The 25,471-nt window shown below is 48.5% G+C and overlaps 1 protein-coding gene across 8 annotated transcripts in view; it reads right to left on the bottom strand.

Moving 5' to 3' along the window:
• KANK4 (KN motif and ankyrin repeat domains 4) overlaps positions 2,697 to 25,471 on the bottom strand; it is a 79,040-nt gene continuing 56,265 nt past the window's right edge. For all 8 annotated transcript variants that reach the window (XM_013988888.2, XM_013988891.2, XM_003127954.4 and 5 more), the window contains 6 exons: positions 24,931 to 25,149; positions 23,418 to 23,505; positions 20,566 to 20,785; positions 13,642 to 13,784; positions 9,971 to 10,171; positions 2,697 to 4,620 (listed from right to left, as the gene is read on the bottom strand). In XM_013988888.2, the coding sequence (XP_013844342.2) occupies positions 4,516 to 4,620; positions 9,971 to 10,171; positions 13,642 to 13,784; positions 20,566 to 20,785; positions 23,418 to 23,505; positions 24,931 to 25,149 (976 nt within the window). In that variant the 3' untranslated portion in view covers positions 2,697 to 4,515. The remainder of the gene's footprint in view (positions 4,621 to 9,970; positions 10,172 to 13,641; positions 13,785 to 20,565; positions 20,786 to 23,417; positions 23,506 to 24,930; positions 25,150 to 25,471) is intronic.

Genomic DNA, 25,471 nt, shown 5'->3' with positions numbered 1-25,471 from the left:
TAGCATATTTCTTGCTTCCAATCTCCCTCTACACACCCCCTGTGATCTGCGCAAATCTGATCATGTGGCTGCACTACTTCGAAATTCTTCCATGGCACCCCATGGCCTGGAGCAGTGAGATTTTAACTGCAGATTTCTGAATCCCTGAAATGACATGCAAATTTGGCACACATGCATTTTTCCAAAGAGAGCTTCAAATTCTCTAAGAAAATCTCCTACACCCTAAAGTACAGGTTCAAGTTCAAATCCCTGAGCTCAATATGCACATGACTGTGTCTACTGACTTTCCTCTCTAGTCACTTTTCCCACGCAGCCTAAACCCAAATCATTCTAAAATGACTCTGAAGGAGCAGGCCACACTCTTCCATGTGCTATACCTTTACACCTGCTGTTCTATCTAGAAAGCCTGGGCAAACGCCTATACATCCTTACAGCTTAGCTCAAAAGCCACCTCCTCTGGAGGCTTCCCTGACTCCCTTTGGCCAAGTCAGTTCCTGCAGCCCTATCTAGACCTCCACTACTCATCCCACTGCACAGTTGCTATCAGCCTATGTCTGTCTCCTCCACCAAACCATGACCTCTAGAGCTTAGGACTCAGAATAGATAGTCCACAAGTGTTTGTTGAGTAAGTGTCACTCATGCCCCCAAACCTGGAGTGTTCTTTCTAAATTGTAAATCTGAGGATCACTTCCTGTGTTCCTATTTCTTTCAAGTCCCAGCTCGTTACAGTGGCTTTCTCTCTAGCCGCATCTTCCAGTTCTTTCTTTCTACCTGAGAACACTAAAGTTGTAATGCTCCAGATCAATGTCGTCTCTGGTCTTGAGTCTTTATGCATGCTTCCTCAGCTACTTTTTGCCTGGCTAATGCCTAATCATCCTGCACACTGGTTAAGTATTCCTTGACCCTCTTCCCACCCTCAGGCTAGACTGAGCACAGCCCCCCTCCCCCGCCCCACCCCCTGCCAATATGTCCCCATCACAACCTGAACTTTCCCGGTTGCAACGTGCATCATTCTGGGCCAAAATGACTTGTCTTTCTTCCCTGCTAATCTGTAAATTCTGTACCTAATTTGCCTACTTGTATGTGCCCAGCCCCGAACACAGTGTTTGGAAAGAAGGAAGTACCTGCCGAGTCTGTTAACTGAGGGTTAGATGAATGAACTTCCCCATCATAAATCAATAGCTTTCATTGCCTTTAGAACAAAGACTTATCACAGCTTTAGGGCTCTTATGATCTGGTTCTCATGTATTTTCAGTCTCATCTCCTCCAAATCCACCCTTTGATCTCAGAGTCACGCTCAAACTCTACATGGCAGTTCTATCCAATGGAATGAAGGTCCCCAAATTCTGGCTCCCAAATCTTTCAGTCTTGGCAACCCTGGTCTCTCTGCCGGGGGTACTCGCTCCTCTCACTCCTCTCCCTTTTCTGTCTGACATTCACTAATCTTTATGTTTCCAGTTAGACACCTCTTTATCTGGAAGCCTCCCTTGACTTCCTAAGACCAGTTCCGGTGCCCTTTATTGGTGCCCTTGAAGTCTTCTAGGTTTCCTTCTCACCATCCCCTTTCCCCAAGCAGCTGGCGAAGTGGCAGTCCGAACTGTGTCACTGTGACATCTCTGACGTGAGCACAGCACCTGCACACCTGGGCGCTGCAGAGATATCTGTGGAGTGAACTATGTTGTCTGGTCTTATTCTTTCCTATCAGCACACGCGTCCTGTCTTCCAAAAGCAGGTTGTAAGCTCCATGAAGGCAGTGAAGGAAATTAAAATACTTGTGGATTTCTCCCCAGGCCTGAGCTTAATACTTGTCTCCAGGGAGCCTGATTTATGTTGCTTAGAGGCTGTGCTGTCGGGCCCTTGACAAATGTATTAAGCAGTGGAACCTTGGCTTCAAGTTCTGGAAAGCCTGGGATCGGGATCACAGTAACCTTAGACACTGTTTTTCCAGCAGGGACCACGGCTGCTTTCTAAAAGCCAGAGTAGGGACAGTGCCAGGCACCTGGCCTGTTTCAGCAGATATTTGCAGAATGGATTCTGTGCTTGTTCATCTCGCCATGTTCTGGGCTCAGATATTCCAACAGAACAGAATGGCTATAAGGGATGAGGTCACGTATTCCTGTTCCAAACTCAAGATGAGAAGAAACATTAAAAATTTCAAAAAGGGTGTTCCCGTCATGGCTCAGTAGTAACGAACCTGAGTAGTATCCGTGAGGATGCAGGTTCAATCTCTGGCCACACTCAGTGGGTTAAGGATCCAGTGTTGCATCAGCTGTGGTACAGGTCACAGGCCCAGCTCGGATCCTGTGTTGCTGTGGCTATGGGGTAGGCCAGCAGCTGAAGCTCCGATTGGACCCTAGCCTGCCTGGGAACTCCCATATGCCATGGGTACAGCCCTAAAAAGACCAAAAAAAAAAAAAATCTCAAAAAGGATGAAAAAATTCTTTTTGATAACGATTCAATGGCTTCAAATGCAAGGAATATTAGTTTGCCTTCTCTGGTAAATAAGTTGTTTAAAAACTGGACTCAAATGAAATAACTTTTAAAAAATATGCCACCATAATGTGAGATGTAGGAACAGACCCTGAATTGGCAACACAGGACATGGACCCCCTGCTGCTCTCTGCAGAACCACAAGAGACAATAAGACCCACACTGCACATTCCCAAGAGCCCAGTGCAGAGAAATGCAGAGACAAATGATGGAGAGGCAGCATTTTAATAGAATAAACAGTCAAGACAGGCCGGAGCCTTGCCACTGCAAGAGTGGTGTGGCCCAGCAGCGTCAGCATCCCCTGAGAACTGGTTAGAAATGTCGACTCTCCACCCACCTTCCCCCGACCCCTCCCCACCCCCACCCCAGACTGACTGCGTTCTGCCAAGGTCTGTAGGTGATTTGCATGCACATCAAAGTTGGAGAAGCACTGGGATGGAACATTTATTAATGTGGGGTTTTGCTCTTAAAATGTGCTTCGAGGTCCAAGGAAACCCATTTAAGCATCTTAGATCATGATTTGCTCCATTCTCTCTGAGCCACGCTGTCCCACATCAGCGTCCTGCTCTGGGACTTTGGGCCTCCCGTGTGAATCATAAAGTGTACTCAAGTTTGCTGAGCCATTTCTGTAGACAGTCTTTATGGATTACAAAGCGGATTCCCCAACTTCCATCGGCTGTTCCTTGCCCAGGAACCCTGGGTTGTATGATGATTTCCATGTTTAGAGATGATGAAACTGGGGCCTGGGGAGGTTGCATGACTCTCCCAAGGGGCGCCAAGCCAATTGGCATCTGAGTCCAATGGGAACCAAGCTTTTGAGCTGCCAGTGTGAGGCTCACCCAACTTTGATGCCTTGCCTTTTTAAATGAGAGAGACATTTTTGCACAAGAGATTTTTAAGAAAGAACAAATTCATAGAGAGCCTTGTGCATGACTGAATGGGAGCCATGGACATGTGGATCTCTGGGAGTGTGGATGTTTAAGAACGAACCGTCCAGGAGAGAGAGATGTCAGGACACAGCGGGCCCTGCCCAGCCCAGCCCAGCCTCCACACTCCTGCCCCAGCCCAGGCTGGCGGGTTCTGCAGCCGGACGCCTTGGAAACCTCAGTTCCTCAGAAGGGCTCATGAGGGCGGGGGAAGAGAAAGGAGCCAGGCTTACTGTGAGGCCATGGATACCGCTCTGGAGGAAAAGCAGCGGCTTCTGGATGACAATAACCCACCCTGAGAAGGATGCTCACTCCGATTCATTTATTGCCTTCGCGGATTCAGAAGAGCTTCTGTAACTGGACTCTGCCTGGATACATGTGGTGTGCGTCATTGGATTGGATTTCCTGATTAATTCCAATTTCCCTGGAGCAAACCGGAGCCACCTGATGACTCGGAAATGGTCTGGCACTGATGCCAATATGCTTCTTTTACCTACCTCATCTGAATTAAGATTTCTCTGTCAATCCCAACTAAACAAAGGCCCTAGTGGGGTCTGTTCAGCTTCACCTGCTCACATAGTGATTCTCCTGGGTCCGTCAGAGAAATGACTGCCAGGGCAGCTGCTAAAATCCCACCCCTTCCCCCCTCCTTGCTTATTCCAATGGGACATGCATATTCCAATGGGATATATTCATATATATTGATTAAAAAAACAAAAAGATGATGCACTTTAAAATTCCACTTAAAAAGTATTGCTTTGCTACTGTGCTCCTGACTGCCTGCTCCCTACACGGTGCTACAAAGGGTAGAGTCACAAGGAATTTGAGGCTGAAGATGTTTGGGATTTTTAGCCAACACCAATGCACCTTGTACGTTGCACCCCGCTGCAGCCCGCAGAGTTTGGGGGCTTGGCCTAAGGCAAAAACTACAAAGCATCCTAATGAGCAGAATTATACAGCAGGAATGTATGTGCATATTTGACATAGTTTCTCCTCTGGAGGGGCGGCCCCCTGGCTATGACCCGTGCCCTCTCCAAGGGCGAGGGAGGAGTCCAAAGAAGGCGCCTTCTGTTCCCAGCTGCCAGTTCTTCCGCAGCCCCTATGGCCCCAGGGACCTGCCCTGCTTTGCGTGGGCCCGCAGCAGCCCTGCAATTTCCACATGGGCGGGTGATTTCAGAACGATGGACAAAGCTGTTCGGCCAGCCTAGAGGGGAGCAAGAAAAGGAGAAACAAATTTTTATCCCATCTGCCTCCCACCCCAAAAAGGAAGGGTGAGCTGAGAGCAAGGGGTGTGCACGGGGCAGAGACGTCTATCCCAAGCATCCACAGAGAGGAGGAGACTCCTGTGGCATGAGGATCAAGAGAAAGAGACCCCCTCCCATAGAAACAGAATTCACTCCTGGGAAATCTGTGCCACCCAAACGAAAGACGTGTCCCTGGGTTTTTAATACTTTTTTTTTTTTTTAATCGGAAGACAGAGGAATGAAAACAACGCTTCCATTATCCCATTACAGGGACTTAAACGAAAGTTTGGGTATGTCTCCCTCCAGTCTTTTCTCCTGCACAAATGCGTTGTTGGTTTTTAAAAAGAGGAAGGGATAATATATATCACTTTGGAATCTAGTTTTATTTTGACCTTACTGCGAGATGCTCTCAAACTGCCCCTGCTCTTACACAGCCACCAGAACATATAGTTTTTCTTATTGGCTGTATAAAAGTCCATAGGTGACTGAACTATTTCCCTTCTGTGGGAGACTTGTTTGTTTCCAAGTTCTCACCATCATAAACTGAGTGCAGAAAGCATCCCCCCCAATCCGAATTACTTCCTAAGCACTGACTCCTTGGAGTGGGCTCCCAGCCCGGAAGGACACACTCATTCTTCCCTCCTGAAGCGTGATGCTGTGGTGCTTTTCTCAGCGCAGCCACCGTGCAAAAAAGATGCCGGTCCTGCTGTGTAAAGCTGCAAGCAGAGCAGCGCTCAGCAGGCAGCAGCGGGCATTCTCTATGCAGAGATGAGGGGAAGGGCTGGGGTGATGCAGTGGAGACAGCTCGGTGAGGGTTCAATCTCGTATGCAGAATTCTGCAATCAAGACAGCTTCGGAAACTACTTTTTTGGCAACTCACTGGAAGGCAAAAATCCAACCTGAGGCTATTTCTGGTCCTTATTTAGCCCACTTTAAGTGTGAACATTTTTCCACTTTACTGCATCAATATTAATGGCTTTGACACAGGAGGGCCCCTCAAGACCCCACTAGAGTGTTCTCTACTGTAGATGGGGGAAATTCCTAAAATGTGGGAAATCCACAGAAGCAGCGAGAAAGGGTTGACACTCAGCTGAAAACCTTTCAGCCTCTTCTCTGTGCTCCGGGATGAAGTCCAGCTGCCTGGGGTTCCACATACGTACAAAAAACGATAATGCCCGGCCAAAGACCAACCAAGCCAGCAGAGGAACAGAGTGAGCTCAAGGGACAGGATGCGCAGAGGAAGGAAGGGGCATTTCTTCAGACAGGCTGCACAAGACACATGAAGTTCTTTCCCTGAAACGGCCCCACGACTCCTGGTACCTCCCTTCTGCCACGCTTTATCATTTGGTGTCTGTGGGGGTTATTTGATAAATCCCAGGCCCCATGAGGCCAGACACTGGCTCTGGCCTGTTCTGCTGGCCCCGTGCCTCCCGTCTGCGCGGCCCTCAGTAAGCGCTGTGGAAAGAGGGGATGCGAGATGATAGCAGAGGATTCCTTTCCAGTGGATGAAGAACCCGAGCCACCCAAATCCTAACAAGTATGCTCCTAGATTGGACACGTCTGGAAGAAAGCAAAGGTTTTCCACAGAGGAGCCTTGTGAAAGCCCCACGAGAGGGGCCTGGGTGTCCGTCCCCTGTGGACTCCAGCGCTGCACTGTGTCAACCAGGAGGCTCTGCCTAAACACAAAGATGGCGTGATTCCTGTTACTATGGGAAAGAGGCACAGGGCCAGTTCCAGGGGACAGGGGAACCTTTGGATAGACCCGCCCAGAGGTGACAGCCTGTGTCTGCAGGCTCTTCAGCTGCAGACATGGAAAGTGGAAGACCCCATTCAGATCAGAAAGCGTGGCCAGAGAGACAGCCTGGGGGAGGCTGTGTCCCTCAGCTGCCTCTGCCAGGGCCCTGGAAACAAGCCCGCTGTGGGCTGCTCCAGTGGGAGCCAGACAGGGCAGGTCCCTGGAGGAGGCCAAAGGTGACCTCTTGAATTAGCTTCTAACCTAGGGAAGGCCCCTTGCTGACTGTTCTGGGAGTTTTGCTTTTATAGCAACCTTTAAATGTCGGTAGGATGAGAGAAGCTACTTTTGGGATAGGATTTCTCGCTCAGTTTTCCATCTAAATCTCCACGGGGAAGTGAACGGAGAGACGAGATGTTCGTCACGATAAGGGCTGGACGCCGCCCTTCAGTGCAAATCTGGAGGCACAGGGCTTGGTTCTTGCTAGGGTCCCAGTCAGCTGTCCCATCGCCCACTGAAATTTCTCACCCAAATCACCTTTGGGAAATTTGGGTGTAACTCTGTGTTGACCCTGTCCCCAGCAGGCAGCAGGGTCTGGGACTTTCTGTGGGCTTGCTGCCTACATCATCCAGGCACCCCTGTGCTCTCTGGGCATTCCCTAGCCCTCTCCACCTTCCCCTAGGACAGGCTTCTGCCAGCATCTCCCGTTTAGCCGCCCACTTCTACCTCTCAGGCCTCCGGCCCTGCCCCGAACTGCAGCCAGCCTTGTCCTCGACCCTGGTCTGGCTTCCTGAGCCAGCGCTTGGCTGGGACGGGGCTTCTCATTCCACCAGGATCTCAGCCCTTGCCTACACCAGGGTTTCTCAGCCACAGCACCACGGACATGTTGAGCCAGATAAGTTGTAATTCTTCCTTGTTTCCGTACATTGTAGGATGTTTAGCAGCAACCCTGGCCTCTACCCGCTGGACGCCAGGACTGTGTGTGCACGCACGCAGACACACAGACACACACACACACACACACACTGCTGAACTTCCGCTGGAGTGCAAAATCACTCCTGAATGAGAGCCACTTCTCCCTTTGGGGACCAGTCTGCTCTGATGGGCTCCCCTAACTCCAGACCTTCATTTTCCCTACTCCCTCTAGGCACATCCTGCAATGCCGAGAACCCTGCTCAATCATGTGGGGGCTGCTTGTATTTGTGTCACAGCTCATCTGTTCACAACAAGAACAGTTACCATCAACTGAGTGCCTCTTAGATGTCAGATAGGGACTTTACAAACACTACCATATTTAGGTCTGGTCCATTACTATCCGCATTTACAGAGACGCATACAGAGGCTCAGAGTGGTTAGGTCACCTGCTCAAAGGCACACAATTGCTGAACCCAGTTTCAAACGCATGGGTGTTGAAAGGCCACATTTCTAGTAATCACTCCATTTGTCCAAGCACAATGAAGCTCTCTGGCCGTGGCTCTTTCTCCACCTCCTGAAAGCAGCCACTGAGCTCTCTGATCTGCAGCAGAGTCCAGGAGATGCTCTAGGACTCACTGCCTGAAGGTCCTTGCTCACCAGGGACTTCAGAGCCCTGCCCGCTATCTCACAGGCCTCACCGCTGCCCCATAGGCCCGACCTATTAGGTCTCCCCAAGCCACTCCTGAGATGGCCCTGGGCCTGTTCCAGAGTAACGGGCCACCTCCTGCCCGAGGGGGCCCTGCAGGGAGCTTGTTAACACAGAACCTTTGTCTGACCGTAACCTGTTTGGAGAAGGAGCCCTTATTTCCAGAGCCCATCACTGTTTCCACATGCATTTCAAGAAGGTCTGTGCTTTCTCGTGACTGCAGAAATGGCTTTGGGCAGAGGTGGGGTTCATGGGATCTGAAAATGCTGAGCCAGGGTGCCTACTGCCTGGGTGTGGCATGAGGGACCCCACAGCTTGAATCACTGATGAACCACGGCACATCATTCAGATATTCCCTAATAAGAGGGGGTGTCCCTGGGACGGGGGGGACTCTTTCCCTCCCCAGGCCCTTGGTCCTTTTGAACTGTGGGTATTAAGAACATACAGGGGGAGTTCCCATTGTGGCTCAGTGGTTTATGAATCCGACTAGGAACCCTGAGGTTGCGGGTTCGATCCCTGGCCTTGCTCAGAGGGTTAAGGATCCAGCACTGCCGTGAACTGTGGTGTAGGTCAAAGACACGGCTCAGATCCCATGGTGTTGTGGCTCTAGCGTAGGCCAGTGGCTGCAGCTCCGATTGCACCCCTAGCCTGGGAACCTCCATGTGCCGCAGGAGCGGCCCTGGAAAAGGCTAAAAGACAAAAAACCAAACAAACAAAGAAACAACAACAAAAAAAACAAACACGCAAACAAAAACATACAAGGAAATCTGTTTCTCTGTTTTGTCTGGTTTTGTTTTTTTTTATCTTTTTGTCTTTTTAGGGCTGCACCCGTGGCATATGGAGATTCCCAGGCTAGGGGTCTAATCAGAGCTGTAGCTGCTGGCCTACGCCACAGCCACAGCAACGCCAGATCCCAGCTGCGTCTGCGACCTACACCACAGCTCACAGCACCACCAGATCCTTAACCCACTGATGGAGGCCGAGGATCGAACCAGCAACCTCATGGTTCCTAGTCGGATTTGTTTCCACTGTGCCACCATAGGAACTCCTCCCAGGGAAGTCTGTTTAAAGCATTAAATTACAGTGCCAGCATTCAGGACAGTGGAGTCAGACCTGGGCTTGAAGTCATGCTCCAAGAATCAGCAGCTTGTGACCTTATGACAGTTGCATAAATGCTCTAGGCCTCTGTTTCCTTATCAGTACAAAATCGGGATTGCAGTATCTATCTCACTGGGTTATTGAGAAGATTCGGGAGATGACACAGGGAAAGCGTTCCTCTGAGCCCTCTTAGCAGTTCGATGGAGCTGGTACCGCTAGCTATGTGATCTTGGGTGGGTTACTTAACCACTCAATCATCTGTTCCTCATGAGCAAATGGGTGGCATCAACACAGGCAACCCCATAAGGCTGTTGTGGGATTTACACAAGGTGGTCTTTTGGTAAACGCTTGGTGGGATACATTATACGTGTTAGCTCGTCTTGTCATTGTCTCAGCATTTTTGCCATTGCCATCTCTTCCCAAGAAGCAATGTAAGGTCAAGCAGGGTAGCTTGATGAAATGGGCCGCTCTGGAAGGTGGGTCATTGTCCAAGAAGGGACATAAGCTGTACTTGTGTCTTTCATCCAGCCCCCTGGGGGTCCCCATGGACAGCAGAGCTTCTCTGTCCAAGCTGCTGCCTCGAAGCTCACATGCTGTTATTGCTGGGACCAGATGGGGTTCAGGGCCAAGACCAGGCCTGGGTGCACTCCCTCAGGTTGGTATGAAAGGCTACGGTTTTGGATTTCCCTGCTCCAAGTCTTCCAGCATTTCATGGGTCATTTCATTGAAATCCCATAACAGCCTTATGAGGTCAATTCTGTTGCTACTGCCATATGGTTCCATGGATTCTGCTGGCTGGCAAGGCACTTTTCAGGAAGGGAAGTGAAACACTCACTTGTTAATAGCCTATAAGTCTCACCTTGTCAGTCAGGCTGCTGTCACATGCCGGGTGTGCCAGGAGCAGCCGTACCATGTCAGTGTTGCCATGGCAACAGGCCAGCATGAGGGCTGATGATCCATCATGGTCCTGCAGGTTGACATCTGCCTGGCAGCTCAGGAGCGCTTGGACCATGTCCTCCCTGTCGTGGCTGACTCCCAGCATCAGTGCCGTCTGGCCTCCCTGCGCAGAGGGCAGAGGTGTGGTGAGGTTGTGGCAAACAAGAAGGACCCCCTCTGTAGCCTGGGTGTGATCAGGAAAGTGTTCTTTGGAAAAAAAACAGTTGGTCTGAATCTCCTTCTGCCCGTGGTATGGGACCCATCCTGCTCCGCTGGCAGACGTCTACTCCGCCTCCAAGATGCTCGTCAAGTGCTGCCTCCTCTCTAAAGCTTTCTGCTCACACCCCAGGCACGGGGTGCCTAACACAGCACTTACCGCTTGGCATGGCAACCTGTCAACCTCTCTTTTTCTCAGGGACTGAGACATCTTGGATGGCAGGGACGAAGTCTTGGTCACCTCTGTCTCTCCCGTGTCTAGGACCAAGTACATGCTGATAGATGCTGAGTGACAGAATCAACCCAGGGCTGAACGCTGCAGGACCATGGCTTCTAACTGCTCTGAACGCCCCTGCTATTTTCAGTGTAGTGACAGCCAGAACCCTTCTGTCTCAACAGGCTCTCCGTTTGCACCATCTTGTGCTCATTTCTAATCCATAGCCATTAACAACAATTGTTTACATCCCTGTAATTGTTAAGTGCACATCGCAATGGATTAGTCAGAAAGTGGGTCCAAGCTCTGGTTCTGCTGTTTCTTAGTGCTTGACCCTAAGGCTACGTCTCTTTTCATCCCTGAATCGAGGTCTTTCTTTTTCTTAGAAATTAATATAATCATGATCCATCCCATATATCTCACAGGGCTTGTGTGAAAATCAAACGAGATAAAGGACGTGGATATAATGACATGTGGTAGTAATTTTTCTGGTTACAAACAAATCATCATTTCCCCTAGATTTTCCTGTGCCACATCGTCCTCTCGCACAATATGATTATATAATTTGCCCCAAGGTTCTCTTCTGGGTTCCAGGCAAGTCAGGTGTGTCTCTCTGACCAGATGTCAGGCTTTGTAAGGTTGTGAGAATCAGGCAAGACTCTTGTTTTCTCTCCTTTCAGATCCCCTGTGGCTCTGAGCACAGCGTCTTACACGAGAAGCATGTTGGCTGATGTGTTCACTGATTAAAGCTCCAATCTGCAGTCACTGATGAATTATGCTTCCCTGCCCAGAACACTGGGGCTTAGAGAGAAGAAAGGGGGTTGCAATTAGATCCGTCTTGGCTCTGCCTCCCACTAGTACATGAATCTGGACAAGTTAACCGCTTGGTGACTTTTCCTGATCTGGTAAAACGGGAATGCTTAATGATATTGCCTGCCTTCTGGGGCTGGTATGAGACCCCAGGGAATCACAAATGCTGTGTGCCTGTTAGCTGTCATCTTTCTGAGTGTTGGAGATAATGGCTGATCATCACTCAGTATGTGGGAAAGTTTCATTACCTTCCAGAGAATGGTTCCCCACTTCTGTGGGACCTGGGAAGATCTTTCCAGAGACGCCTATTTGCTCTTTGGTTCGCTGATACTCAGCCCTGAGGAAACGCTTGTTTATGGCACTAACCAGACCATAGGTTTTCCTTCAGACCCCTCTCCAAGTGGTATTCAAGCCAGATGGCAAATGCAGATGTCTTCCTGTCTGCCCCCTGCCTGACTTGGGGCCCCTTCCTTCCTCACCTCCCTCCTGGTCCAGTTCCATACAATTTAATTCAACAGCCATTTACAGAGCACTGCTGTCGGCCAGGTGCAGCACTGACCCTGGGGATGCAGAGGGAAATAAGGAGCTTAGCCCAGGAGACTCCTGGTTTCCCAATGCATTCCTGTGTAACCCGGTGCCTGCAGCTCTCCCCAGAGGGCGCTGAAGGGCTCAGCTGCACTAGGAATTCCCGTCCCACCCCTCCTTTAGTGACCCGGATGGCTCTCTTACAATCCTAGAGCACCGTTCTCTCCTCTATAAAAAGGGCATCAGGAGTTCCCGTCGTGGCGCAGTGGTTAACGAATCCGACTAGGAACCATGAGGTTGCGGGTTCAGTCCCTGCCCTTGCTCAGTGGGTTAACGATCCGGCGTTGCCGTGAGCTGTGGTGTAGGTTGCAGACACGGCTCGGATCCCGCGTTGCTGTGGCTCTGGCGTAGGCTGGTGGCTACAGCTCCGATTCAACCCCTAGCCTGGGAACCTCCATATGCCGCGGGAACGGCCCAAGAAATAGCAACAACAACAACAAAAGACAAAAAAAAAAAAAAAGGGCATCAATTTGGATCATTAGTGAGCATTCCCCCTTCAAGAGGGCCAATTAAGAAAAATTGAATATTTTTATGGAAGACATATTACTTAAAAGGAAAACAGGCTTACTGAGTCCTCTGAAGTAGGAGCTCTAGGTAGGTGAAAATACTTTGAAAACCAGAGAGTGTGCTACAAATGTCTGTCTCTCGCCACCAAGAGGACTGCTGTTATGTGGAGTGTGCAGAGTGACTCTGCCATCAGGTTAGGTCACTGTCTGCCATCACTTTGGGGTGGGAGTGGGCGGCAGAGTTAAACTGGGAGATAATTTTCTATGGGTCTCTTGGCTTTCTGCACACCTTGCAAATGAGGCACTGTCTTTGGTTCCAGAATGTCTTTTTATTTAAAGATGTATGTGTAGTGAACAGCCCTTGGAAGACAGAGAGAGTGTCTCCTCCAGAACAGAGGGCAGACATGCCTACTAGCCAGTGTAAAAGATTCAGGTTTCCTAAGCTCAGGGTTACCGCCCAGTAACACAACCCACTCTGTGCACAGGCCTCTGGCCCTCTTCACATGGCCCAGTGGGAACTGGGAATTGGGTCTTGGAGAGCTGGTGTAAGTAGCTACTGTTACTGCTGTGAGTAATACACTGTCCTTTTTCTCTGGCACAAGAGTCCTGTGTCTTCTGCCAGCATCCATGACACTGGGGCAGACCAACTTATTAGCTTGAAAACAGAGTAAAATCTCAGATCTTTCACAGTTCTTGAGGATTAGGCTATATCTACATCGCTCTAGGGGGAAAAGGCGAGTTGAATGCACTCTGCTTGTTCTCGTCTTGGTCAAAGACGAGGCATTCCCACTGTTCCTTATGCAGCTTTGCCCTGCTGCTTCAGGGCCATACCTCTACTCCATGTTCTCAGGCAGAAGGACCCAGAAGTCAAACAGAGACCTCCTAACCCTCTGAACTGTTCTGAAGTTCATGATCAAGGTGGATCACCTGCAGGTGCTTTCTAGCACAGCTAACCAGCAAATGCCTTCTCAAGGAGCTAACAGTTGTACCATGTGGTTCGAGGAGGCAGGCCCAGATGGAATTTGCCCAGTTTCAGAACAAGGTATAGATTGAAACTCACTGACCTCTGCCCCAGCCTGTCTGGGTCTCAGGAGGCTTTGAGGAAACCCAATGTCCAGTCTTTGGACAGATGCCATTTGGAGGGCCCAGATGTCCCAGGATAAAAACGACATGGAGCTGCATGGAATGTCTCACCCCACTGGCAGGATGAAACTGGGAGGTGCTTGCATTCATTAACAAGGAGAGAATATTCACGCCTCCTACCTGAGTAGCTTGAATGTTCACATTTCCTTCTCTCAAGAGCTTCCAGACAACAGCCATGTCTTCGTCAGTCTCTGCAGAAGCCAGGGGAGTGATCATCACAGCAGTGTAACCAGCTTTGTTCTGATGGTCCACATTGCAGACGCCTGCAAGAGAAGCACCAAAGCTGCAACAGCTCCCCAGGGGCCAAAAGCCAGGCTTCAGCCGGGTTCAACAGGATGCTGCATGCTGGTTAAAGGGCCACGGAACAGGGCAATCCTTTCCCAGTGGTGGAATCTATGTTACACATTTTTAGCAGCCTTTAACAGTGGCCACATTTCTTTACAAGTTTTCAGAGGATACCCAGCAAGAAAGGTCCACAGTAGAGTCCGAGATGGCCAAGGGGGCTGATGACTTTGTCCTTATTTCCTAAAGTGGACACAGACATTCCCATTTTACAGGTGAGGACGCTGAAGTTCGGTGCAGCTACATCAACTGCCCCGGTGAAAGAGCAATGAGACCAAAACTCAGGTCTGTCCAGAGCCCATCACTCACGCAGCCTCACATCTCCCATTACTGTGCATTTCTGGTCCTTTCTGAAAGTTTTTTTTTTATTAAAGTATAGTTGGTTTACAGTGTTCTGTTAATTCTGCTGTACAGCAGAGTGACCCAGCCATGCACATATATACATCTTTTTTCTCATATTATCTTCCATTATGTTCTATCACAAGTGATTGGATATAGTTCCCTGTGCTGTGCAGTAGGGCCTCATTGCTCATCCATTCTGCATGTAATAGTTTGCATCTACTAACCCCAAACTCTCAGTCCACCCCACTCCCCCTCTCCCCCTTGGCAACCACAAGTCTGTTCTCCATGTCTGTGAGTCTATTTCTGTTTTGTAACAGAAGCAAAACATTTGTCAGGTCTTGCCCTGTGTCAATGTGTAACTCTCAAGCTATTGATTGTGATGGTAGGTCCTTTCTAAAGGCCTAGTGATACCTTGTGCAGTGGACCAGGGGGCATGAAAAAGGCCACAGAATAAACATGAGAAATCTTCCAGGAATAACCATCTCATTTGAAAAACAGAGCAGAAAAAACACTCCGTAACTTTTTATATAAAAGCAATTAAGGAGTTCCCGTCGTGGCTCAGTGGTTAACGAATCCAATTAGGAACTATGAGGTTGCGGGTTCGGTCCCTGGCCTTGCTCAGTGGGTTAAGGATCCAGCGTTGCCGTGAGCTGTGGTGTAGGTTGCAGATGCGGCTCGGATCCCATGTTGCTGTGGCTGTGGCGTAGGCCGGTGGCTACAGCTCCGATTGGACCCCTAGCCTGGGAACCTCCATATACTGTGGAAGCGGCCCTAGAGAAGGCAAAAAGACAAAAAAAAAAAAAGTAAGAATATACATTTCACCATAGAATGAAAAACTGGCATATTTTTAAAACGAAGTATGAAGTGAGAAGTCCAAAGACATTCTGCTGTGGATGAATTCATATCCGCCTCCACCAAAGAGACCCAGGACATCGTCAGCCTGTTATCTGTTGTCTGAAGGCCCCAGCTCTTAAGGGAGGTACCCTGTGGAAAACCAGATCTTCCCTGTACTGTTGCTCATGCAGAAAATCTGGGTGTCTCTTTTGGACAATAATAAATCTATCTCAGAGAGCAAGTCCGAGACTCTTCTTAGCATTTCTTCTGTAAAATGGGGACAATGACAGAACTCATTAGGTTACCATGAAATTCAATGAGTTTATATATTAAAAGCACTTAAAAAAGTGCCTTGAACATAATACACATTCAATAAGTGTTAACTGTTACTACTGTTATTGTCCAGAATGGGATTCTGGTCTTCATATCCTTGCTACTTGCTTTTCAAGACTTAGAGATGCATTGTAACAAATCTGGTTTATGACAAGGTGGCAGTTAGGGTTATTTGTAAGTTCTATGCAAGAGGAAAAAAAAAAAAAAACATTTGTTGGACATTCTCTCCACGCCACCACAAACAATTTTTTGGAAATGTGTCATCATGGACCCGGATGCCAGGGGATACAGAAAATCAGTTGGGTTCATCTAGTACCAGTTTCCTCCCTAAAGTCTGTCTGGCCACTGTCATGACAAGCTGGGCTACCAGTAAGTAAGAGCTCCTCGCATCTCTCACAACTTTGCTCTGATAAGGATGACAGTATTCACTGCCTCGTTAACTTAATGGCTTTTAAATTTTTACCTCGGTGACTATGTCCTGTTTGCTTTTAAGCGGTGTAAACAAGCTTCAGGTTATGATTCTCTATACTCTTGTCAGAAACAGGACCTACAGCTCAGTAGAGTGAGGACTAACTCCTCCCCTGGGGCTCTGAAAAGGAGTTGAGGACCCCCAGTTTCCACAGCAGATGCTTCTGAGCAGCTCCAGGGAGCAAACCAACCCTCCCCAGAGGCAAAGGGAAGGCTCATGACTGAGCATCCTCTGACTCGGGAAGCTTCTCCTCTGCAGAGGCGTCCTGACAAAATAAAGGTCAGATCACAAAGGGCTACACTGATGGAGGTGCACCTATGGCTCTATTCTCAATGATGATGAGTCACTCCTGGGCAGCCCTCTACAGTTTGTAATGTGCCTTCTGGATGCTTCACAACTGGCTGGGAAGGGAGTCCCGTTTGGATTGGGACGGATCTGTCTACAGTGGGAAAGGAATGGCACTTTCAGACCGTCTCCCCGCCCCACTCCATTCTTTATACCTGTGGCTGTTTAGCCATTTGAACAGGTTAAAGGGAAAAGCTTCTAAACCACTTCAGGGTTGATGAGTATTGACTATCTTCTTAGACAACATCCACAGAAATGTGTAAAAACCAAATCAACGGTTATCTGTTCTCCAGGCTGGTCTGGCCAACCTGGAGGACTTCTAACAGGCTGCAAGTCTGTGAGCTACTTAGAGACAAAGGTGTCACATTACGGATCTTTAGGTTTCTTTTGCACATAATAAGTGGTCCCAAGGTCTCACAGTGTCCCTGGAACCTAGTTTGGGCTAGTAGAAAGGCCCAGATTGGGAGAATGACAAATTATGGCTGGAATTCTGGCTTAGCTATCTACTAGCTCTGTGACCTTGACAGTATCAGCTGAACGCTCTGAACCTCAGTTATTTCACCTGGAAAATGCATCAAATATCTGCTTCAAAATCCCTGCAAGGACTACACACGGTAGTATAATACTCTGTCCAAGTTAGGGAAGGCACTCAAAAAGCAGTGGTTGGTATTGTTATTTATGTTCTATAATGAAAGGCCCTAACAGTGAACACAGCAAATAGAACACAGAGGCATGGTTCTTTAATTATGTGCCTTTCTCAACTGAGCTACCTTTTTTTTTTTTAACCATGTCCACAGTATGCAGAAAATCCCGGGCCAGGGATCAAACCCGCACCATAGCAGTGACCTGAGCCGCAGCAGTGACAATGCCAGATCCTCAGCCTGCTGCACGACCAGCGAATTTGTGCTACCATTTTTGTGGCATGTGTGAATCCACAGAGAATGTCAGAATTCTAAGTTCATCTTCCTCTGATGATGCAGGAAACAGAAAGGACTTCAGGCTGTTGTTATGTACATCACATGTCCATATACATGCAAGTGAAGAGCCTCAAGAGTGCGTAACAAAATTCTGGAGAGTGGAATTTAACCTAGCTCGCAGGAGTCATCTGTCCTCTCATTCATCTAACAAATAGTTTCACTTGACACCCACCATGAGCCAGGAACTGGTCCAGGTGCTGGTGATACTGAAAGGAACGACTCAGGCAAGAGCCTCCTTTGGGTTAACTGAGTAACAAGTGACAAGCAAAGATCATCTAAAGAAAGAAATAGGGCGTTCCTTTAGAGAAAGCTGGGGCAGCCACCTTAGATGGGGTCACCAAGGAGCCTTCTGAGATGACATCTGGGCTTTGACTCGAATGATGAGAAAGAGCCAGTCCTGAGAAGAGTTTCAGGGAAAAGGGTCCAGATGGAAAGAAAATGCAAAGGTCCCAAGGAGGAAACGTGATGAGTTTGAATCACGTGGCTGCAGTGAAGGGAAGGAGGGTACGTGGTGGCAGCAGAGAGAGCAGAGGTATGCAGGACCAGGCCACCCAGGACTCCTAAGGGCCAGGCTAAGGAAGCTACCTTCTGCTCTAAGAGCAAGGGGAGGCCAAGGGGAAGCCGTGGGATGGATTTAAGTTGGGGTGGACAAGATCCAATTTGGGGGAAGGCTGTTGGATCCAGAATTCAAACTTCCTGATGCCTGTTTCAGCTCTCCCTCCAGCCTCCTGGTAGGGGTTACACATCTAGCATGTGCTCCAGTTCCTGGGTGCCACAGTATCAACTTCAAACCCCAGTAACATGCTTGGTCATCGTGTGATCTGTCGACTTTTCTGAGTGTCACTTTCGTCATCTATAAAACAGGGATTAACATCCACATAATAGGATCATCATGAAGATTCAATGAGCTCTCCAGTGCCAGATGCTCAGCAGAGGGCCTAATCCGTGGAGATCATTTGGGGTTTACCACCTCTTAGATATCCCTCACATAGCCTTCCTCAACTCACAGACGGCATTCAGCTGGGACCCACACACCTCTCAGTCCCATCACCCGCCGTCCACACTGTCACTCCTAGGCTCTGTTCTGCTCAAACTCCACTGTGAGCCCTCAGTAGACACAGAGGTCTTTGTTTGACTATTAACCACCCTTCCAGTTCCTGAGGAGATCAAGGCCATTTGCAATGATTCTCCACCAGAGAAGAGGGAAGAGTCTTCCTGCCAGACTTCAGATAATTGAGAAACTATGCTTGCTCCCCTTCTCTCCTCAACATCTCTCTGGACCTTTACCCACCAGCCCTTCCTCTTGCTTCCATCTCAGGGGCATAAATGTCCCAGCAGCCGACCTAGGCTGACCTCACCTGCCTCTGCTGTGGGTTCCAGGTTTTTCCAGCTCCTCCAGACCTTGCTCCATCAAGCATCTTCTCTTCTTTGTATCTTTAATCTCTCTCTTTGCCTCTCTCTCTCTCTCCCTGTGTGTCTCTCTAAGATGTGTCTTAGCATCTTCCTCTCAGCCAACAAACATGTTCAGATCCCCTCCATCCCCATTCATACAAAAATAACTCTCCACAGCCTCTCCTGCCTCCTTCAGCCGCTACGCTATATCACTGCCTTCCCTATGCCTTCCCTACAGCTCACTCCTTCTACCTCTGCAATCTGGTTTCCTCCCAATCTGCCTGAAACAATTGTTTCCAAAGGCATCAGCAACCCCTTCCCAAATCTACCAACCCCAGGCACCATCATTCAGGGGCACTGCAAAATTCGACCCAATGGACAATCTTCCTTCTTCTTGACTGGCATTTCTTCATTGGCCTGAGACTTCTCTGTCTGCTGGAACCTACACACTGCTGCGCACATTTCTTGCTGTCTAAACAAAGCATTATCTCCCTTCTTTTAAATCTTGAAATCACATTCTGTATCTCTCTTGAGCCATCACCCTGCTCTATCCTGACTATCAGGCTGTAAGCTCCTGGGAAGAAGAGGGCTCACAGCTAGCTCACCTTTGCATCCCTGGTAGTAGCCAGTAGGTGCTTCAACTTTTTTTAAAAAAAGTTTATTGAAATATAGTTGATTTACAGTGTTGTGTTAACTTCTGCTGTATAGCAAAGTGACTCAGTTATATGTATATACTCTTTTGCATTATAGTTTATCACAGGATATTGAATATAGTTCCCTGTGCCATACAGTAGGACCTTCTTTATCCATCCTATATATAATAATCTGCCTCCGCTAATCCCAAACTCCCAATCCATCCCTCCCTCACGCCCCTCCCCCTTGGCAACCACAAGTCTTTCCTCTATATCCATGAATTTGTTTAGATATGTTGATTTGAGTCATATTTTAGATTCCACATATAAGTGATATCATATGGCATTTGTCTTTCTTTTTGACTGACTTCACTTAGGTCCATCCATGTTGCTGCAAATGGCATTATTTCATTCTTTTTAATGGCTGAGTAATATTCCAGTGTGTGTGTGTGTGTGTGTGTGTGTGTGTGTGTGTGTGTGTGTGTGTGTGTGTACGTACCACATCTTCTTTATCCACTCATCTGTTGATGGACATGTAGGTTGCTTTCATGTCTTGGCTATTGTGAATAGTGCTGCTATGAACATAGGGGTGCATGCATCTTTTCTTTTCTTTGAATATTTTATATAATGATTTTTATTTTTTTCCATTTTAGCTGGTTTACAGTGTTCTATCAATTTTCTACTCTATGGCATGGTGACCCAGTTACATATACAGGTATACATTCTTTTTTCTCACATTAGCATGCTCCATCATAAGTGACTAGACATACGTCTTTCCAATTTATAGTTTTATCTGGGTATATGCCCAGGAGTGGGATTGTTGTATCCTATGGAAACTCTATTTGCAGTTTTTTGAAGGACCTCCATACTATTTTCTATAGTGACTGCACCCATTTATATTCCCAGCAACAGTATGAGAGCGTTCCTTTCCCTTGGTGGTAGCCAGTAGGGACCTCATACATAGTCCACAAATATCTGCCAAAGGATGAATGAATCAAATTGAGTCAAACAGATCAAATGGAGGTGTGGCCTTTGTTAAAAAGTACTTATGAAGATGGAAAATGTGAGCTTTCCTAGCGGCAGCGTGGGATAGCTCTGGAGTCAGACGAACTGAATGCAAAGTCTAACTCTACCATTTACCAGCACCGTGACCTGAAAAAGTTTTGTAACTCTCTGAGCCTCAGTTTCCTCAACGGAAACACAAGAATAATAATGCCTACATCACAAGAGTGTTGTAGAAAAAATGATATAGTGAAAGCAAAATGGTCCAGCCCAGGAGGACTCAGAACAGAGAAGAAGCTCCTCGCTGGAAGGAGGTAGGGACAAGAATAACCCTCGAGGGAGGGACCCAGCCTGCACAGATGCAACCGTTTCTGACCTGTCTCCAGCAGCAGCTTCACGATGGAGAAGTTCGAGTGGGACACGCTGTAGTGAAGAGCCGTGTTCCCGTTGTTATCAGCCAAGTTGACAAGCAGCCTTAGCAAGTGTGGGGAGTGAGGCTGGACCCCTCGGAGGTAGGCGGCCACCACAGCAGGGCTGGATGACTTCCGGCTGGAGACACGGAACCACTCTTGACTGATGGTGTTCAAGCTTTGCCTCTGAAATACCAACAGATTCCAATTTCAGGAGGCTACCTACCTGGGGTGCTCCAGCTAAGGTGTTAGTTTCCACTAGGAAAAGTCAGCTTCGGATGATTTCATGTCCGTGTCTTCAGCTCTCCGTGTGATTTATTCCTGGAGGACTCAGAGCTCGTGGAGTGGGGGACCCAGCTGCACACTTCGAACCTGTGTGATCAATCGGCCCCCCCAAGTGAGGCAGAAAGGGGGACTGGGAGAGCAACACCATAGCCACTGACGAAGCACTTCACTCAGAGACGGTTTGAGTCTACTGTACATTTGTCCACACAAGATAACTATTTCACTCCCTCTTTAATGCACGTATGCCAGCCTATGCTGACCCTAGCTCAGACTCCACCAGGGCTTTTGCATCTTTTTAACAGGCAGAGCTGGAAAGTCACAACATTTCACTAATGGGAAAAAATGCACGCTGAAAGCTAAGACGAACAACACACCCCAATTTATGCTTGAAGTAAAACCCAAACAGATGTGCTTGAATTATTTTTGGCTTTTAAGCTTTGCTTACGACCTTCAGAGAAAATGGTCTAACAACCCATGGCAGGACCCCACTATCTGCAGTATCCAGCATCCTTGGAACCACAAATGAGGAGGAGCCCAGAGTAAACGACATCACCTCTGCATGTGCCATGACCTAAGTGTTGGAAATGGAACATGATTGGATTATTTATCTAAAGGGAAGGAGAAATGAGGTGGCTGTGATCACGAGAGATGATTTCATGTTCATTCTGGAAAGGGCACTGGAGGGGGAGTCATTAGACCTGTGGGGCCAGGCTTGACGTCCTGGCTCAGCTAGGTGACCTTGGAAGTCCTGTAACCTTTTTGAAATTTACTTGTCTACAGAATGGGGGCGAAAAAAAGGGCTGGGTCCCTAACCTCCCGTGGCTCTGCAGAGAGATGGCCCTGCACAACCTGCTTTGTCTCTAAGGTGGGGAGGGGGCGCCCTGGGCTTTGAGCCTAACGTGGGTGTGATGTCCTCTGGTAGCTCTTCTAGGCAGAACCAGTGGATTCTTTTTTTTTTTTTTTTTTTTTTTTTTTTTTTTTTTTTGTCTTTTTGCTATTTCTTGGGCCGCTCCCGCGGCATATGGAGGTTCCCAGGCTAGGGGTCCAATCGGAGCTGTAGCCACCAGCCTACGCCAGAGCCACAGCAACGCAGGATCCGAACCGCGTCTGCAACCTACACCACAGCTCACGGCAACGCCGGATCGTTAACCCACTGAGCAAGGGCAGGGATCGAACCCGCAACCTCATGGTTCCTAGTCGGATTCGTTAACCACTGCGCCACGACGGGAACTCCGGATTCTTTTGTGCCTGAAACACTTTTCATATATCAGAATATCTGGAGTTCCCATCGTGGCGCAGTGGTTAACGAATCCGAGGAACCATGAGGTTGCAGGTTCGGTCCCTGCCCTTGCTCAGTGGGTTAACGATCCGGCGTTGCCGTGAGCTGTGGTGTAGGTTGCAGACTCGGCTCGGATCCATTGTTGCTGTGGCTCTGGCGTAGGCCGGTGGCTGCAACTCCGATTCAACCCCTAGCCTGGGAATCTCTATGTACTGCAGGAGCGGCCCAAGAAATAGCAAGAAAAGACCAAAAAAAAAAAAAAATTAAAAAAAAAATAAAAGAATATCTGCTTTACCCAGGGAATCTTCAGAAGACTCTTGAGAAAGATTCTAATATTAAGGAACATAGCGGTCGATTTTAAATGAAGATTTAGGCAATAACGTAGCTCTATAATTCAGTTAAGAATAGGTAACAGGAGTTTTAATCAACATCCACATCACATATTGGTTCTTGAACAATCTGGGAACAGGTTATTTGCCAAATCAGCTAAGATAAAATACTAATGAAAATAGGTTGGTCTGGATCGATCGTTTTTACCCCTAAGGCTTTTCTGCAAAGGAGAACAAAACGGGCTTGAAAAATGCTTACCAGCTGTTACATGCTGAGTCTTATCAGTCACTCTCACAATTTGGGAAAATGTGTCTGTGCCAGTATCTCTTGATTTAAGTAGAAACTAATCGTTCCGTGTTTAAATCTCCCTGGGCCACGAAGGCGCTAAGGAGCAAACAGATGTATTTTCTTGCTTTTGGTCTCTCAACCCATAGGCACACTTCAAGGAAAACAGTAAAAACTGCAGAATTAAATGTCACAGCTCGAGGATAATGGAGACATGCTGTCCACCACCTTCATTTTACTAATGAGGAAACTGAGGCCCTGAGCACGGAACTGACTTTCCCCATATCTCACAAAGAGTGGCCCTAGGAATAGAACCTGCAGTTCCCATTCCACCTGCTCTCTTCCACTCTATCCACGGTTCTTTCAAATTGCAAAGCAATTTTGAGCCTAAGCCACAAGTGATCCTTTGACACATTCAGGGTGTTAATAGCTTACTTGGTAAATGCCTCGAGCACCAGGCCTCAGCACAATCCATCATACTGGGCAGCAGAGTTTGGGCAAAGAGAGAGCCCTCAGTGGAGCAGGATCCCAGAGAGAACACCCACACGGCTGCCTCGGGCACGGGACCCAAGTCACCAGTTGGAACTAACAGCTTAAACAGTACAGAGATCTTTACATGCTGATGAAAAATCACAGTACCAAGAGCTGGTCAGGGGTTGTCCCAGTTTCTGGCAGATGTTGGCTCAGTGCCCGGCATGCATTAAGGAATTCTTCTGAGGGTTGATATCTAAAGGAAAAAAACATATACACATATGAGTCCCCATCTGGACAAAATGTCCCTGACCTTGACTTTCATCTTTCACTTCTCAGCAACTCGAACACCCAAACTGGGCAACTTCCCAGGGTCAGGGGGCACTCCTCAGAAAGACAGGGCGAATATAGCCTCCCCAAAAGGAGGCTTGGCTTCCAAACCCTCTGGACCGTGAGTCAAGCACACTGCCCTTTGGATCCTGCAGTTTTCAAGAGACGGGAGCAAGGCACCAAAGCGTTTTGGAGGCCACGGGACCAGCTGCCATTCCTGACATGTTGGGAAAGGGAGTGTTCTCTTTCTGACTTCGAAACAAGCATTTTCTGCCTGAATGACTTGAAAAACCCGAAGGACCCAATCCATAGCAACAGATTTCTTCAGGTTATTCTTCTATGAAGGATACCCAAGTGCCAACAGAATCAATAAAATGGCAATCACTTAAGCTGGGGCTCTCTCAATGACACACACTCCGCCTGCGCTGGTACAAGGGCACACTCAGTGCTGAGAGGCCTAGGTTGGGGATCCGTGGCTCTGGCCACCAAGAAGCTCTGCTCTCATCCCCTCCTTACGGGGCTGCTAGGTTGGAGTAGCCTTGCAGGCCTGCTGGACAACCAGCCACCCTTCACTGCTCATCACTCCTTCAGCAACTGGGCTGGGGATGCTGATAATGATAATGGTACCTGCTCTTCTCATTTATCCCATTTATGGAGAGCCTACCCTGTGGCGGGCACTGCAGTACACACTTCACATACGTTTTCTCATCCAGGCCTCAGATCAAACCTTTCCGCCTGCTACTTCCCCACTTTACAGATGAGGATACCGAGGGGACCCCACGCTTAAGTACCTTATCTAAAGTCACACAGTGGCGGCCGTAGGATTTGAATCCAAGGATGTCTGACTCCAAAGGCAGTACTCTTGTCATCATGCCACGTGGCCTCCCATAATTTTAAAAGACAGGGTTATGACAGCACAGTCAGTGGGAGAGGGAGAAGAACACGTGACAGACGCCGAAAAGACCTGGGTCAAACACCCATGCCGCGAACTGTGTCACTTAACTTCTCTAAGCCTCTGTTTCCGCATCTGTAAAGTGGGGCTTAGAATAATTTCTACCTTACAGGTTGTGAGAAGGGTTACATCAAGGGAGAACACCTAAAGCCCTTTGCAGTGCCAGGACCAGATTAGCTTCGTATGCCGAGCTCTGTCTCTGACATACATCCCACGAAGGCAGGAGTTAGACCTGTTTTGTTCAACCAGTACCCGGTGCAGATTAGCAACTCAATGAGTATTGGTAGCTGGATGGATACATGAATGAACAAATCAACACGTGACTGGATAGAAGGGTGAGTCAAGGCTCCTGCCCTTTCTCAGAGGATCAAGTGCCCTGTCTGTACCCATCTGACGTACCTCTCAGCCTTGGGATGGGAGAGCTCGTCCCCAGGCCCACTTTCCTGGCCTGTGTGGCAGGTGCCCTCAGCGACAGCCTGCCCCGCCTTGCCGCTGAGGTGGGCATCCTTGCCCCGCCTGTGCTCTGGGCCATCACATGTCTTCTCGGCCTCACTGTCGGACAGATCCTCCGGGGAGCTGTCTTCACCACTGGTCTCCTCACTCGAGGTCGTCTCGTAGCTGAGGAAGGAGACAAGGTCACTCGTCCTGTGCTTCCTGCCCAGTGCCCGTGTCAACACAAACGAGAACTAGGTGGGCTTTAGAGAGCACTTCCCTGCTTGCTAACCACATCTCCCACTCTCTACACCCCAGGCCTGAGCAAAGGGATTCCCTGAGTCCTTACTGTCAGAGACACTTGCGTTTAAGAGCTCAGACTCTGACCCTGGAGGCCATTTGGGGAGAAAAGGTCATTAACTCAACTCTTGGTGATGAATACACAAAAAGACGGTGGCCTAATTGGCCAATGCATGTAGATGATGCAGACAGGCAATCTCACGTTCTC

Source organism: Sus scrofa, chromosome 6 (genome assembly GCF_000003025.6).
Source record: "Sus scrofa isolate TJ Tabasco breed Duroc chromosome 6, Sscrofa11.1, whole genome shotgun sequence".
Taxonomy (NCBI): Eukaryota; Metazoa; Chordata; class Mammalia; order Artiodactyla; family Suidae; genus Sus; species Sus scrofa.
The sequence above is the reverse complement of the archived record's forward strand: the minus strand, read 5'-3'. Positions and strand labels throughout refer to the sequence as shown.